This window comes from Microcebus murinus, chromosome 14, assembly GCF_040939455.1.
Source record: "Microcebus murinus isolate Inina chromosome 14, M.murinus_Inina_mat1.0, whole genome shotgun sequence".
In the NCBI taxonomy this organism is placed as follows: Eukaryota; Metazoa; Chordata; class Mammalia; order Primates; family Cheirogaleidae; genus Microcebus; species Microcebus murinus.
The window spans coordinates 22,876,245-22,893,656 of record NC_134117.1 but is presented as its reverse complement, the minus strand read 5'-3'; the positions used below and the strand labels follow the sequence as shown (position 1 = coordinate 22,893,656).

The following is a 17,412-nucleotide window of genomic DNA, read 5'->3' as shown; positions in this document are numbered from 1 at the left end:
TGTCTGCTTAAAGGTGTTATTTGTCTGTTAAACTAGTCTGCAGATTGTTTCATGAATGCTTTGTCAAATATGAAGTTAAAAGTACAATAATGTTTGAAGACTATAAAGTGATGGTATATCTTGTTTCTAATAAGATAAGCTTTTTTTTGTCTTTGCTTTATCTTATTAGGGAGTTTTATGTCAGTATTTAAAACATGCTGTGTGGTATAATAGGTGTAAAATAAATTCTTTAAAAGAGGAGTTCTACAACTACCCTGTAGATTTGTTTGGTGCATGTGGTGAAACCTACAGCTTTACTGGGATGATGGCAATGCTCTGCTGGCTTTTTAATTGGGTTTTGTTTAAAAATTTGTAGAGTGGGAGGAGGCTATCCTAACCCTATGTCGTGGTCATATGTAGAAAAATATGAGCTCATGTAGAGCCCACATCTTCAGATTTAATCCAGTGTTCCATTTGTTTCTGAAAGAAAAGTTTAAAACGCCACCATTTTTCAGAACTGAATATACTTGTTGCAAGAGGCTTATCTTATGAATGAAACATCTGGGTTAACCTAAAAATTGCCTCAGTCTCCACTGTGCCATTTAAGTTAACATAAGAGATAAAAGCTGCTCCTGATTCAATCCCACGGCTCCATGAAATCTAGAGTCCTGGATTCTATACATAGTAGACAGTAGTGGTATTTACACTGTATTTTGAAACTGATGGAAATTGAATGTTAGGTAAATAAGAATCATTAACCTTATGTTTGTAAGCTGATAAGCCAGTGGCCATTAGGTAAATACCTTTCAAATGTGAGGTGAGAAAATTAAAGTCACCTTTATTCAAGATTTTTAAATACTTATCTGTAACACTAATTTGTGACCATTATAAATCCTCTAGCCACATTAGGGGTAAAAGTATAGTTGGCTGCTTAAAAATATATGTCATTCTCAGTCCATTCTTAACAAATCATCTTGGGTCAACCCAGTCCATAAGGTTGTGGGGAAGAGTCATACATAGTTGGTGTCAATGTAAATTCATGGTTTCCAATCTAACCTTACATATCAGCAGTTTGTTTCTGATCAAAATACCCTGAAAATCCTTAGCCTTTCACAAAGTTGGGCCATCAATTATGCGCTCACCTTAACTTTAAGCACCCTGCCACATTGTGTTGCATTTATGTTTCATGTGTTCAGTGGACTAGGCTAATGTTTCCCAGGGTAAATTTGAGTGTGAAGGAAATAAAGAAGAGGAGTTGCTCCATTTTTTCCAAATTCTGAGTTTGCTGCCTTAAGAGTAAGTAGTTTGATTTCAAAATTCAATTGATGGTTTCCCTGAACCAATTTTTCTCTAGGGGTTTCAAAAAGTTCAGTTAATCGATGTCCAGAAAATATTAATAGGTGCATAAAATTTCTTGAGACCTAAGACCTAAATTACTTTCTAAAAAAAAACTATACATTTGGATTTTGTATAGATGTGGTTTAATGAAAGGAATAAATGTCTATTAAGCTAAAAAAAAATTACCCTTTTATGAAGTTGACATTGGTATAAAATGCAAGAATATATTTGCCTTTAATAAGAATCTACAGGGGACATGGGCAATATATGTAACCTTAACACTTGTACCCCCATAATACGCTAAAAAAATTTTTAAAAAAGACTTTATAAATAAAAAGAATAAAAATAAAAAGAATCTAGATTCGTTAATTTCGTACTGTAGTAACATGAAATATGAGCCATGGAAATAGAAAAGATTGGGATTTCCCAGACAAATAGGCAGTGCCTCATGATGGTGTTAATAATTTAATGTAATAAGCCTCTAATTGTGGTTTGTAATTGTCTTAACAGCTTTGTGAAACAGGAATACACAGTAAGGAAGTTTTCATTAAGAACCTGGAAGAGGTACTAGATTCTAAGAGATTAGAAGAGGAAAAGAGGAAGAGTATGGCAGTAGTAAGCACTCAGGTAGGGTAGTTATTTCTTTACAGCAGAAACCTGAAAATTTATTTTACAAGATAGCCACTATTATTACTCTGAAAATTTCCCCCTCTCTCCCCAGTGCCTGTGGCAGTCTTTTCCTATCTCACTAGATAAATTTCCTAAGCGTTACCCTGAGAATAGTTTTCAGTGGAAACAGGGTCCTCCATGAATTTTGATGGATATTGTATGTCCTTCTTTTTGAAATTACTAACTGCATGTATTGACTCTTCAGTCACAATTATGTCAGAAAAATGAACACAATTACCTTACCAGTATATATGGCAACTAAAATTAGGGGCATAGCGAAAATACAATTTTACAATTGCAAAGTTCTTAGAGATCATATAGTCATTTTGACAAGGTGAAGTGCTACAAAAATTTTACCTTAGGAAATAGCCCATTTTCTGAGTCATTCTGAATTATTTTCTCTCTCTGAAGATACCTTTATTAAAAGTGAAATTCCTTAATTAGCTGGGCATGGTGGCGCATGCCTGTAGTCCCAGCTACTTGGGAGGCTGAGGCAGTAGAATTGCTTGAGCCCAGGAGTTTGAGGTTGCTGTGAGCTAAGCTGATGCCATGGCACTCACTCTAGCCTGGGCAACAAAGTGAGACCCTGTCTCAAAAAAAAAAAAAAAAAAAAAAGTGAAATTCCTGTGGAAGCCACAAAGTGTGGAGGAGTGGCTTGCCCAATGTCATAGAGCTGATGCCAGGATAGATAATTTTGAGGCAATGATCAAAACTATCACATCAAACATACATCTTATGAAACAAAGATAGAAGAAATGTAACACATAAAAGTAGGGAGGCTAGGTGAGGTGGCTCATGCCTGTCATCTTAGCACTCTGGGAGGCTGAAGTGGAAGGACTGCTTGAGGTCAGGAGTTCAAGACCAGCCTGAGCAAGAGAGAGACTCCATCTCTACTAAAAATAGAAAAATCAGCAGGGTGTGGTGGTGCATACCTGTAGTCCCAGCTACTTGGGGTCTAAGGTAGGAGGATCCCTTGAGCCCAGGAATTGGAGGTTGCAGTGAGCTATGATGATGCCAATGTACTCTATCTACTGTGGGTGACAGAGCAAGACTCTGTCTCAAAAAAAAAAAAAATTAATGTTGACCATTCAAGTGTTTAAACTTCAAAAGATGTGATGGTATCTAGATTTTTTTTTTTTTTCTTTTTTTTTTTTTTTTTTTTAGGCATTCCCAAACATTCTGTAGGTATCTAGATTTTTAAGTAGAAATTTGAATACCACTGGCAAAAGAAACATGTTTATACAGTTTTTATTTTCTAGTTTCCCAAGACTTGGATATGTTAAGCCTTCTCATTACACTGCCAAATGCTTATGATTCATGCTAGCAGAAGTCACTAGGGATGAGGAGAAGGTGGGAGTGTGTGTGTAACAGTTCAGTATGACGCAGAAAGAGAGATGAATTAGAAGGAAGGATATTTTTAGATTCCTTTTTTGAAACAAAAAAAGAGTTTAAATCAGGTGATTTGTTTACCTTTTTTGTTTTTAAAATGGGGAAAAAAATGACCAAAAATGTGAATTGGAATTTTCTGAATCACACACAATTTTACTTCAGGAGAATAATTTTCATAATTGCAGGTTACTTTCTTAAAATACCTGAAAAAATTCCTTTCTAAAAATATAACTCCAGAAGGATAGAAAAATGTATTTATGTCACAGAGTACTTGTGCATCAAAGGAACTTGCTACTTCTATCTAACCTACACAGTAGCATTTAAAGAACTAACTAGTAAATTTACTGTCTCAGACATAAGGAAGCAGAAAGGAACTGACAGTAATTTCTTTCACTAGGTATAAAATTTTAAAATTTTCATTCATTCATTCTAGAATAATTTATGAAATAGGAAGACACTAGGTTAGATGCACGGGGGTACAAGATGAGTAGGACATAGTCCCTGCCCTCAAAGTAGTTTCAATCTAGAGGGAGAAACATACAGACACCTCGTCTACATACACAGATATACATGCTCCCATGCAAACACACCTGCACATACTCATACACACATACATTCACGCACATATACACATTTACACAAAACATGCATGCATGTTCACACACAAATACCCATTCACATATATATTCACATATAAACACATACACACATACGTGCTTGGGTGCTAACAAAGTACAGACAGTAAGAAGAGTACGTTTTCAAGTTAAGAAGGAAAGGAGAAAGACATAACAGTGGCAGCCTTCTCAGTCCTGTGAGACAGCTATTACAAAAGCTCGGTGAGGCTAAGGAGACAGTCTTTATGGAGTTGTTAAATACTAGGGAGTTAGGTTTACCAAGATCTGGATTTAATTGCAAATCTACCATTATTATCTATAAAGCCATACCAAGTTATTTAACTCTCTGCCTTGATTTTCCTCTCTTTTACATAGGGATTTTCATAGTACCTACCTGATAGGGTTGATATGAGGTTTAAATAAAATGATGTGTGTAAACCACTTAGCACAGTGCCTGGCATGTAGCAAGCATTCAGTACATAATAAATTTCCAATTTGTAATGATAGCCTATTATTATCAAGGAAGATTATTTACCAGGTAAATTGTGAAGATAGTACTCCCCTCACTAAGCTGTTTAAAGAGATGTCTTGGCTCACACCTGTAATCCTAGCACTCTGGGAGGCTGAGGTGGGAGGATCGCTCAAGGTCAGGAGTTCGAAACCAGCCTGAGCAAGAGTGAAACCCTGTCTCTACTAAAAATAGAAAGAAATTAATTGGCCAACTAAAAATATATATAGAAAAAATTAGCGGGGCATGGTGGCACATGCCTGTAGTCCCAGCTACTCGGGAGGCTGACGTAGAAAAATTGCTTGAACCCCGGAGTTTGAGGTTGCTGTGAGCTAGGCTGACACCATGGCACTCTAGCCTGGGCAACAGAGAGACTCTGCCCGCCCCCCACAAAAAATAAAATAAAGAGAATGTCTTAAACTATTTTGAAGGTGAGTGGAGTCAAAAAATTGTGTATTAAATGAATAAATGTTAACTGGTTAAACCTTACTTTTAAAGGTCTAAAAAGTTTTGGGAAGCCAAATTATGATTTATAAATAACATAAACACTGTATATAATGGCATTTACTGGGAAAATATGAATCTGCCTAAATGACATTAGTATTATTAAATAATTTCTGTGGCTATAACCTTACGGTGAAAATGCATAAATTTTTGTTAACTCCATGATCATTTCACCAAAGTATGTTAGACTGATACATCATTTATAGAATACTAATATCATTTGTTATTCATTGATATGATGGGCAATTCATAAAATAAGAAACAAAGTTGTCAATATAGATATGAAAAGGTGTTATATCATTAATAATCACAGAATTCTAAATTGAAATGGCAGGTTATTTTGGGGCTATCAGCTTGGTAAAGATGAAAAAGATGGGCAATAGCTTGGTGCTGTTGAGGGTGTAGTAAAATTGGCATTCTTATGCATTGTTGATAGGAGCGTAAATTGGTACAACCAACCTTTCTAGAGGCCAATTTGGCAATACAGGTAAAAAAAATTTAACATAGTCTTTGATTCATTAATTCCACTCCTTGAATTTTATCTTAAGGAAATACAAAAAGACAAATACATGAAGATGCTTGCATATGCATGCTCACTGTGGTATTGTTTATGATGACAAAAAATTGGAAACCACCTAAATGCCTACTAAGAGAAAAATGTTTAAGAAAATTATGGTAGAGTTAGACAGTAGAACTCTATGCAGCTATTAAAAAGGGTGAGACAGATCTATTGGTGCTGGCATAGAAAGATCTAAATGTTCCATATATGGGATGATTCCGTTATTGTATTTTAAAAAAAGGTATGCATGGAAAAAAATATATATAGCAAACTTTAAAACCAGAGGTAACATTTACATACCATATAGTTCACCCATTGTAAGTGTAATCATTTTAAGTATAATCATCATTATAACCCTGTTACAGATGTTTTTATTATTACCCCCAAAATCCCTCATGCCCATAGGCTTAACTTTTTTGGACTGTATGCATTATTTTATTAAAAGGAAAAACTTTCATAAGAGATTTGTTTCTTTTTTTCATAATGTATGAAAAAAATCTATGAGAATATTTCTATTTCTTTTTTTTTTTAAGGTTAGTCAAGTGAAGCAATGGGAGTAGAGAAGGAACAAAGGAATATGTAACTGGTTGTAATCAATCAGTTGTAAAAATTTTAATTAACTAGTTTTTTTTAATTTGTTTTTTGAGATAGAGTCTTGCTCTGTTGCCTAGGCTACAATCCAGTGATGTTGTCATAGCTTACTGCAACCTCAAACTGCTGGATTCAAGCCTATTTCTTAATGGTATCTGAACTTTATCTGCTTTGCTAGTGATTTTTTGAAAACCATTTTATTGAAATATGATTGACATACAAAAATTGTTCATATTTAATGTACACAACTTGATGAGTTTGAAGGTAAATGTACATCACCACCAACTATGCTGTAAAAATATCCATCATCACATGCTTGACTTTTAACAGTGGTTGGGTTGGAGGTGAATTTGAATAGGGGGAAGGCAGGAGGGGAGAATTACAGATAGCTTCTTACTTTGCAATTTCTGTATTACTGGAATTATTTACAACAAGAATACTATCTTCTGGCTGGGCGCTGTGGCTCACGCCTGTAATCCTAGCACTTAGGGAGGCCAAGGCAGGCTGATAGCTCAAGGTCAGGTGTTGGAAACCACCCTGAGCAAGAGTGAGGCCCCGTCTCTACTAAAAATAGAAAGAAAATTAATTGGCCAACTAAAATATATAGAACAAAAAGAAATTAGCCGGGCATGGTGGCACATGCCTGTAGTCCCAGCTACTTGGGAGGCTGAGGCAGGAGGATTGCTTGAGCCCAGGAGTTTGAGGTTGCTGTGAGCTAGGCTGATGCCACAGCATTCTAGCCCAGGCAACAGAGTGAGACTCTGTCTCAAACCAAAAAACAAAAAAAACAATACTATCTTCTAATTTGAGAAAACAGCAAAGGCTATTTCTAGTTTGAAAAGAACAAAAAAAGGAAACAGACATATACTCCTTGACCAAAATCTACTTCTGGTAATTTATTCTGAGTAAATAATCAAATATGTGGAAAAGGATTTGCGTACAAAGATATTCATCCATGTTTTATTTAAAACAGAAATATTATAAATAATCTAAATATGTCATGATGGAAGAGAACAATTACTATTGTACTAAAATATGAAAAGTGCAGGATGCAAACCTTTATATGTAGCATAATCTCATCTACATAAAAAAAAGTTAATGCACAGCCAAAAAAATCCTGTTTGGAAATATAATAAAATCTTACCAATGGTTGTGTCTGGATGGTAGAATTATAGTACTATTTTCTTCTTCGTGCATTTCATTTTCTCCATAAATGACACTAAGTAAAAATAGATTAATTATGGCATTGTTTTCACAGGTGTATACATTTATCAAAACATAGAAGCACATGTTTTTTTTTTTTTTTTTTTTTGAGACAGTCTCACTTTTGTTGCCCAGGCTAGAGTGAGTGCCATGGTGTCAGCCTAGCTCACAGCAACCTCAAACTCCTGGGCTCAAGTGATCCTCCTGTCTCAGCCTCCCGAGTAGCTGGGACTACAGGCATGCACCACCATGCCTGGCTAATTTTTTGTATATATACTTTTAGTTGGTCAATTAATTTCTTTCTATTTTTAGTAGAGACGGGGTCTCGCTCAGGCTAGTTTCGAACTCCCGACCTCAAGCAATCCGCCCGCCTCGGCCTCCCAGAGTGCTAGGATTACAGGCGTGAGCCACCGCGCCCGGCCAAGAAGCACATGTTTTAAATATGTCCAGTTTATATCAATATACCTCAATAGCACTTTTAAAAAAGAAGTGTCTTGAGAACCCAAATAATTTTAAGCCACGTACTGGAAGGAGGGTTCTGTTACATACCATTTTGGGGCTGGAGGGCAAAATGGTTGGGAATGGGTGGGTGGGCATTATATGAATAGCAACATTGCCTCTGTTCCTGATACCTCTGTTCATTCATTCACCTTATCTGCCTGCCCATTATATTGCCAGGAATGTTTCCAGGTACTTGGATACCATTTAGACCAACGAGCCACTGCCCTGAAAGAGCTGGGGTCTGGTGGAGGTGGGGAAGGTAGGTCACCGTCTGACAGATTCCAACCAACGCTCACACTGCTCCACTAGGCAGTGCTGCCCAAGGGGCGGAGGCAGATCAGGAAGCGAAGGCCTTAGTTCAGGTGGAGTCACGAAGGGTGGCAGCAGGTTTATGGCTGAGGAGGTGGCCAGAAGTTAGGTCACCTTCAAGGGAGTGTCGCGTTCATCCCTTGGGAAGTGGGCTGAAACAATTTTTATGTATCTGTGTCTGTCTTACCTGCACACTTAGAGCAGTAAGAACTAAGATGAGCGCTTGCCAGTGCAGGCACCATGCACAGGGCTCACATCCATTGCCTCATTTACTCCTCGCCACAGCCTTCAGGTGGGGACTATTAGGACCTTCATTTCGCAGTGAGGAAACTGAGGCTTGGAGAGGTTACCTGCCCAAGGTCACAGAGCTCTGGCCCCAAAGCCGAAGCTCACATCCACTACACAGACTCCCCTCTCACTGTATTCTGTCTGGGGCCCATTTGAGAGGGGAAGAAATCCACCGGACAGCTCACCTTTCACTCTTTACCATTTTTCCCAAATGCAGATGGAGGCAACATCCGCTTCCACAATCAATAGGGTCGTGCCAACCGGGGCCGCTCCACTAAGGCCATGGACTGACAGGATTTGGGGCTTGGAGGGCAAATGGGGAACAGCTGTCTGGAATCGAAGAGTATAAGCGTCCACCACACACCGAAAGACAAGCGCCAGCAAACCTCTCTGGGCCGCCAGCTGGCGGGATCCAACGCGCGTGCGCGGGGCCAGAGGGGACGCCCCCGCGCGAGCGCGCGGTGAGCCGGGCGCGTTACCGGGCGGGCGCGCAGCCGGGGGAGCGCGCGGGCGCGCTACGAAGTCGGCGTCGCGTCGGCGCGCTCCAGGCCGAGGCTGTGTGGGCTGTGGAGGGAGCCAGGCGGAGGTGGCAGCGGCGGCGGCGCCCCAGAGCCGAGGGAACGCGCGGGCCTCGCGCCGCGGGAGCAGACGGCTGCAGAGGAGACCCCAGGCTTGCTGCCCGAGGCGAGAGGGCTCAGCCTCTTGACTGCCCGCCTCAGCGGTCAGCGGCCGCTTTCGTCGCCCGGAGTGGCCGCCGCCCCTGGAGACGCGCCGTGACACGGGCCTAAGCCGCCGCGACTCGGGCGTCCGGACAGCTCGGACTCGTCGGGCCAGGCCGGGTCGGGACGGGCGTCCCGGCAGGTGCCGCCCCCAGAGGGTGGGCCGGGGGCAAGGCGCCCACCCGCGGCCCGCGGGCCGGGCTTGGCAGAGGGGCCGCCCGCGCAGCCCCCCCACCGCGGGCCGGAGCCCGAGTCGCCGCCCCGCCTTCTGGGGGACGGCCCGCCCGGAGCTGCGGGAGCCGGGAGACCCCACGCCGGCCGCCGGCCGCCGCCCGCCGGGCTCGCGCAGGAGAGGAGGGAGGAGAAACTTTGCCTTTTATTGTTTTTAGCCGTTAAGTGCAAGGAACTCTGTGTTGGAAGGAAAAATGTCCTTCTTCAATTTCCGTAAGATCTTCAAGTTGGGGAGCGAGAAGAAGAAGAAGCAGTACGAACATGTGAAGAGGGACCTGAACCCCGAGGAGTTTTGGGAGATTATAGGAGAACTGGGTGACGGAGCCTTTGGGAAAGTGTACAAGGTAAGAGGGAGAAACGGGAAGTTGCACTTCTAAGATAAAACAGCCACTGGCCGGGAGTGGCACGAGGACTTCTCGCTCCTGTCCCTTTCCTGTCTGTCGCCCCTTTTTTTGACTTTGTAGTGGTACGTTGAAACTTAGTTTATCCAAGGAGTAGCTAAGAAATAAGGTTTTACGGTTGAACAAAATGGGGCCTGGGTGTAGTTTAAAGAGCGATTGCTGAAGAGAGGCAGGGTTATACAGCCTACTGTGTTGAACTTCAAAGGAAACGAGAGTGTTCTTTAATTTATAGGAGGGGTCTGGTTGTACACTTCGAGTATTTTAAAATTAGAAACTCATTACACTTTTCAGTGGATTTGTGTTTGTCCAGTAAACTTTGCATTCGCATGCATGCTAGTACTGATAGTTCCTTTTTTAGAGTCCAGGGCATAAATTTGGTTGTATCTATACTAATGCATAACCAGTTTGTTGGGATCAGAGCTAAGCGATTGCTACTTGCAGTCTATTCTTGAGTTGGTTGCTTGACAGTATACCATAAAATGGAGTAGAATTTTGATAGAAAATTTCTGTAAGAAAACGTGCAGGTGGTACTAGTTTCTGAATTTAATGACAATAAGCATTGACTAGAAGTCATTATGAGTGCTTAAGAAATAAAACGCACACACGTTTATTTCAGTGGAAAAAGGTTTGGCATTTCAACCTGACAGCATTAATGTTAACTATTTACTGTCTCCTAAGGAGCATAAGAATGATGTCATCGGAATATTTTCATCCTGAAGGGTGAGGTTTTTATGAGACACAGTTTAGGGGCAGGACCCACAGAGTTGCCTAGAAGTGAAAACATAAGTAAATAACTTATGTTTATACAGAATGTTGCAGTTTTTAAATGTTTTCAAATAATTTGGCCCCCACAAAAATCCTACAAAGTAGGTAGGGTCAGTAGTAGTATCTACATTTCACAGATGACAATAGTGAAACTCACAAATTGTTCACAGTCACAGGAGTCACTGTCCAGACTTGAACTCATGTCTTCTGACCCCATATTTAGTACTGTTTTTTATTTTAGTATCCATTGGTAGAAATGATAGCATTTTCCTACTTTCTAAGCACCATTACACTTCGGTCTTTGCCCTGCCTGGAATGCGTCTCATCAAAACTCTAGTCCTCATTCTTTACCCAGGCTAAAATATCCACTCCTTTCTGTGTGCTTTCAAAACACATTGTTCACGTGGTTGTTATAGCACTTGTCATTTATTGCAGTTGATGTGTTTATGTTTCTATAATAAGGGGCCAAAATTATGGTATACATTTGGGTTCATCCATTGCCTTTGCACATAGTGCTTCTGTCTCTTTATTTGTTGAAATGAAAGAATGTATTTTACCTACATGTGAATGCTATTGAACCTATCATATGCTGTGAAAGTTGGAAAAGTAAACTTAATTGTGTGGAGGGTAGAGTATGGGTTTTAGCCAGAGTTATATGAGTGGCAGGAAGGGCTTTAGTGTAGTGGGAAGATCACTCCTGGAAATCAAGAGTTGTGTTTCAGTGCTAGCTGTCACACACCAGTTTTGTGGTCCTACACAAAACACTTAACTTCTCTGGACCTCCATTTTCTTAGCTGTAAAATCATAGATTTCCTAAAAGTTTGTTTAGATTCTTTCACCCATTAAAGTTCTGTGTGTATGCAGATAGCTGGGAAAGGCAAAAATAAATTCTCAAGGAATCTAGAATCTTATAGTTAGAAGGTGGTAGGTGATTATGGACAGCTTTCATGGTGTAAATATGTTGTTTTGTCAAATATAAACAGCTTAGTATTAAGAGTACTGGCTCTGGAGTTGGAATATATCTCTGCTCCCTCACTCAATAGCAGCATGTGACCTTGGGCAGGTTACTTATTTGTTTTGTGCCTGACCTTTCTCATCAGTAAGGTCTATTCCTCAGTGTGTGAGGAACTAAAGGAGTTAATAAATAAGTATAAGGCACATAGAAAGAGCTCAGTAAACAGTAGAAATTACTCTTATTACACTTAGAGCTCATAGAAGCAAAATACGGGATGAGACAGGAAAAGGAACCAAGGATATTATAAACCATTTTCTTGGTTTCTGTTGGCACAGGCAGATTGTGTGGAGATAGTAAAGCTCTGTTAAATTATTAATATTTCATGAGGTCTTATACAAAGTTACATATCTTCCTATGGTGAAACATTAATTGAAAATTTTCTGAAAAATAAGAGACTTTCTCTTTGTAGTTGAATACTATAAAGTTATGTCAAGGATCATTTCTGTGGGCTTGATGACTATGTTTTAGGATCATATTTGGATGGGTTCTTTCCATCTTTTTCCTTTCACTACTCTATACTTCCAACTGCCCTAGTCCTAAGGTGTAAGATTTTTTTTTAAAAAAAGAAAATTTGAAATTAAAACTGGTCTGATCTTTTTTGACCTCTTTTTCCTGAAAGTTTTTGTTTTTCAAGATTCCCTAGAAATTGAGAATTTATAAACTTCCTTCTCTTTGGGGGAAAAAGCTGTCAAACTTTAACATTGTATGTAATGGTATGTAGTAGAAAATTGTTTATAAACTTGATTCTAACTATCATTTGCTTATGGAAATTGGTAACTGTTACAAAGATTAAATTGTACATACAGATTGAGTATCTCTTATCCAAAATGCTTGGAACTGGAAATGTTTTGGATTTCAGATTTTTTTCGGATTTTGGAATATTTGTGTTATATTTACTGGTTGAGCATCTGAAAATCTGAAATCCAAAATGCTCCAGTGAGCATTTCCTTTGAGTGTCATGTCAGCACCCAGAAAGTTTCAGATTTTGGAGCCTTTTTGATTTCTGGATTTGTGATGCTCAACCTGTAGGTAATCATGTTTGTGTATTTAGTTTATTTGAATCATTTTTCCTTCCGCTCAGTCCGACACTATACAACTCTAAAAGGTTGCTTCCTTGCCTGAAATTATTTTCTCTTTTAAAAATAGTATTTGACATGTTAATGAAGATATGTCATACTCATCATAATTTTTTAAATTTTTAGATATCTATTATTTTTTTTTTTCTTTTGAGACAGAGTCTCACTTTTGTTGCCTGGGCTAGAGTGCTGTGGCGTCAGCTTAGCTCATAGCAACCTCAAACTCTTGAGCTCAAGCTGAGGCTCCTGCCTCAGCCTCCCGAGTAGCTGGGATGCACAACCATGCCCGGCTAATTATTTATATATATATATATGTTGGCCAATTAATTTCTTTCTATTTAGAGACAGGGTTTCGCTCTTGCTCAGGCTGGTTTTGAACTCCTGATCTTGAGCAATCCACCCACCTCGGCCTCCCAGAGTGCTAGGATTACAGGTGTGAGCCACCCCTGGCCTGATATCTATTATTTTTAACAAAAAAAAAGACATAAAATTGTGAATTGGATTGCATTTTTAGAAAGCTGTTTTATCTATCAAACCAGTTGAAGTTGAACTCCTTGCTGTGTGCTATATGGAAATGATTTTTTTATGACAACTGATGGGTATGTGCCTTTTGAAAAATAGTGGAATATATAATCTTTGTATTGAAAGTACAGAAACATATGGACATGTAGCAAAAAATAATGTGAATTCTTATTAAAAACAATCAGGTTGAAGAATTCTGCCAACACCCTGGAGTTACTCCCGCCTCCTTTCTGTTTTTGGTTCTTTCTCTCCCCAAAGCAAACCACTATCCTATTCATTTATTTGCTTTTCTTTATAGTTTACTATCTAGGTTTGTATCCCTAAACATTGTAAGTTTGCATTTGTATGCACTTGAACTTTATATGAATGGAATCATATTGAGTGTATTCTGTTGTGTCTTACCTCTTTCAATATCAACATTATATTTGTTATGGGCATCTTTGTTGCTGCCTAGAGCTATAGTTAGTTCACTTTCATTGTGGCATAGTATTCCATTATATGATTATGTTTCCAATTATTATTTACCATTATACTGTTAGTGGACGTATTAGTCATTTCCAGTTTTTGGCTGTTACGTATATTGCTGGTGCACATATATGTGAGTTTTGCTAAAACTTAATCCAGGAGTGGAATTGCTGGCTTATAGGGTAGTTTATACAATCTGGTGGTATATTTTTTATTGTGGTTTTAATTCACCTTTCTCAGATTACTTATAAGTAATTCTTTTCATATCTTTATTGGTAATTTGGATTTCTTCTTTTGTGTTTCAGTTACTCATTTTTTTTTTAGTATGTTACTCATTTTTCTTTTCATTCTCTTTCTTTCTCTCTTTCTTTTCTTTCAACAGGGGTAGAGTACAGTGGCATCATCATAGCTCTCTGCAACCTCCAAGTCTTGGGCTTAAGCAATCCTCCTGCTTTCGTCTTCTGAGTAGCTAGGACTATAGGTGTGTGCTACCACATTCAGCTAATTTTTGTAATTTTTGTAGGGATGGGTTCCTACTGTGTTGCCCAGGCCTGTCTCAAATCCTGTCCTCAGGTGATCCTATCTATCACTTTGGCCTCCCAAAATGCATGGATTATAGGTATGAGCCACTACACTCGGCCTATTATTCATTTTTCTATTGATGTCTTTTTCTTGTTTACTTGTAGAGTGTGTGTGATGCTTTTTGTGTTATGTTTAAGACATTCTTTCATAACCTGTGATCATGAAGATAATCTCCTGTATTCTGAAATCCTTATTATTTTTAACAGTTAGGTGTATAATCCACCTAGAATAGATTTTGGTAAATGGTAGGAGGTAGGGGTCCAATTTCATTTTTTTTCCCATGTGGATACCCAGTTGCCCCAGAACTATTCACTGGGGGGAGAAATATTTCCCCATTGCTCTGAAGTGGCCTGTCTATTATATAACATATGTTGTTTTCTGCAATCTCTATTCATTTCATTGATATGTTTGTCTATTCCTGTACCAGTATCCCACTGTTTTAATTAGGAAAGCATTAAAACAAATCTCTGCTAGATTTAGAGTTCCCCTTCTTCTTCTTCAACATAGTCTGATATATTCTTGGTTCTCAGGGCTTCTGTGTACATTTTGGAATTAACTTGGTTGAATTACACAAAGGAACTACTGTTGTTTTTTTTTTTTTTTTTTTGAGAGAGGGAGATTTTATTGAATTTATAAATGAGCTTTGGAAAAATTAACCTCTCTATGGATATTGAGTCTTCCCATCTATGCATATGTTTTCTCTATATTTAGATCTTTTTTAGTATCTCTCAATAATGGGTTATCATTTTTTCTCTAGAAGTCTTGGGAACATAAACTACTTCAAGTGTCTCTTAAATACTTTGTTTTTCCTATCGAAATGTTCTTGTTTTTGTTGTTTACTACCTATCATAGCTTTCTGAGAAAGGATCCATGGAAAATATATCTTTAAAGACCTTGCCTGTTTGAATATGTCTTTATTATAATGTCATGCTTGATGTATAGAATTCTGGTTCAAAAATAAGTTTTTCTTAGACTTTTTAAGATGTAGAATTTGTTAGCGTTTTTAGCACTTTGTTCCATTCATTGTCTTTTGGCTTCAAGTATTGCTGTTGAAAGTCTGATAGAATTTTTTTTCTTGGATTCTTTGTGATCTTTTTCTCTTAATACCTTTTAGGATTTTCTTTTTATCCCTTGTTCATAGTAATGTACTTTGATGTAGGCCTCTTTTTTTTCCTCCTTTCATTTTGGGGGACCCTTTGTTAGTCCTTTCAATCCAAAGTCCTGTGTCCTTCAGTTCTGTGGCATTTTCTTGTGTTATTTATTTGACAGCCTGCCCACCCCCCACCCTCATGGCTCTTACCATGGTCTTAGGATTCTCCATGTCTCTAAATTCAGTGGACACTTCTATCTTACTTGACCTCTCAGAAGCATTTGAGACACTTGACCATTCCTTCCTTTAAAAAGATCATCTTTTGGCTTTTAGGTCACCATATTCTTGATTTTCCTTCTACCTCAGTATCTGTTCCTCAGACTCCTTTGCTGGCTCTTCCACTTTGACTTTCTAATACTGAGATTCCACAGTGCTTGGGGGTAGGTCCTCTTTTCCTTTTCTTATGAGAATATGTCTTCTCCCATGGCTTCAATTACCATCTAAATGCGATTTATGTCTCTACCCCAAAACCTCCCTTTTGACCTCCAGATCCACACATCCAGCTGTCTATTAGAGATTTTCTCTTGAATGTCTCACAGATACTTTAAACTGGCCAGTCCAAAACCTGAACTAATTCAGCTCATGGGGTCAGCCCCCAATTCTTTCCTCCTGTGTTCTCATTCAGTAATTGCCATCTCCATCTACTGGTTGCATAGGCCAGAGACATTGAGGTCACTTTTTTTTGTTTGTTTTTTTTTTTTGGAGACAGAGTCTCACTCTGTTGCCTGGCTGGAGTAAGTGGCATCATCATGAAGCTCATGCAACCTCAAACTCTTGGGCTTAAGTGATCCTTTTGCTTCAGCCTCCCAAGTAACTGGGACTACAGGCGGATGCTGCCGGATAATTTTTCTATTTTTGTCCTTTGTTTTTTGTGGAGATGGAGTCTGGCTATGTTGCTTAGGTTGGTCTCGGACTCCTGAACTCAAGCGATCCTCCGGCCTCAGCCTCCCACAGTGCTAGAATTACAGATTACAGGCATGAACCATCACGCCTGGCCACTTTGTCTTAAAGTTTTAATATTTTTCTGTTTAAGTTCTGCATTAACTCATTCAATTTTTGCCTTTAAATTATCTTTTCAATTGCTATTTTTTTTTTTTTTTTTTTGAGACAGAGTCTCGCTTTCTTGCCTAGGCTAGAGTGAGTGCCGTGGCGTCAGCCTAGCTCACAGCAACCTCAAACTCCTGGGCTCAAGCGATCCTCCTGCCTCAGCCTCCCGAGTAGCTGGGACTACAGGCACGCGCCACCATGCCCGGCTGATTTTTTTATATTATATATATTAGTTGGCCAATTAATTTCTTTCTATTTTTATGGTAGAGACGGGGTCTCGCTCAGGCTGAACTCCTGACCTTGAGCAATCCGCCCGCCTCGGCCTCCCAGAGTGCTAGGATTACAGGCGTGAGCCACCGCGCCCAGCCTCAATTGCTATTTTGAATGGGATATTTCTCCCATTATTTTTTGTCACCATTATATCCCAACTCTCCCATTATGTTTTGCAGTTATTGTTTGGATGTGGGAAGGCTATTAATTATTGTTAATTCTGTAATTTCTTTTTTTTTTTTTTTAAGACAGAGTCTCACTTTCTTGCCCATGCTAGAGTGAGTGCCGTGGTGTCAGCCTAGCTCACAGCAACCTCAAGCTCCTGGGCTGAAGCGATCCTCCTGCCTCAGCCTCCCAAGTAGCTGGGACTACAGGCATGTGCCACCATGCCTGGCTAATTTTTTGTATATATATTTTTAGTTGGTCACTTAATTTCTTCCTATTTTTAGTAGAGACGGGGTCTCGCTCAAGCTGGTTTTGAACTCTTGACCTTGAGCAGTCCACCCACCTTAGCCTCCCAGAGTGCTAGGATTACAGGCATGAACCACCACGCCTGGCCATAATTCTGTAATTTCTTAACCTTACTGAATTCTCTTATTGTTAATTTTCACCCAGCATTCTTATTAAAATTTTCAATCTTATAAAAAGGTTGAAAAAATTGTATAGTGAACAAACATACACATATAAACTACCTAGATTCACCAGTTTATATTTTGC

The 17,412-nt window shown here is 39.1% G+C and overlaps 1 protein-coding gene across 2 annotated transcripts in view; it reads left to right on the top strand.

Moving 5' to 3' along the window:
• Positions 1 to 8,739: 8,739 nt before the first annotated feature.
• Positions 8,740 to 17,412, top strand: part of SLK (STE20 like kinase) — a 72,675-nt gene continuing 64,002 nt past the window's right edge. The window contains exon 1 of one of the 2 annotated variants that reach the window (XM_012770608.2): positions 8,740 to 9,746. In XM_012770608.2, coding sequence (XP_012626062.1) covers positions 9,597 to 9,746 — 150 coding nt within the window. In that variant the 5' untranslated portion in view covers positions 8,740 to 9,596. The remainder of the gene's footprint in view (positions 9,747 to 17,412) is intronic. The other variant, XM_012770617.2, reaches the window with a different exon arrangement.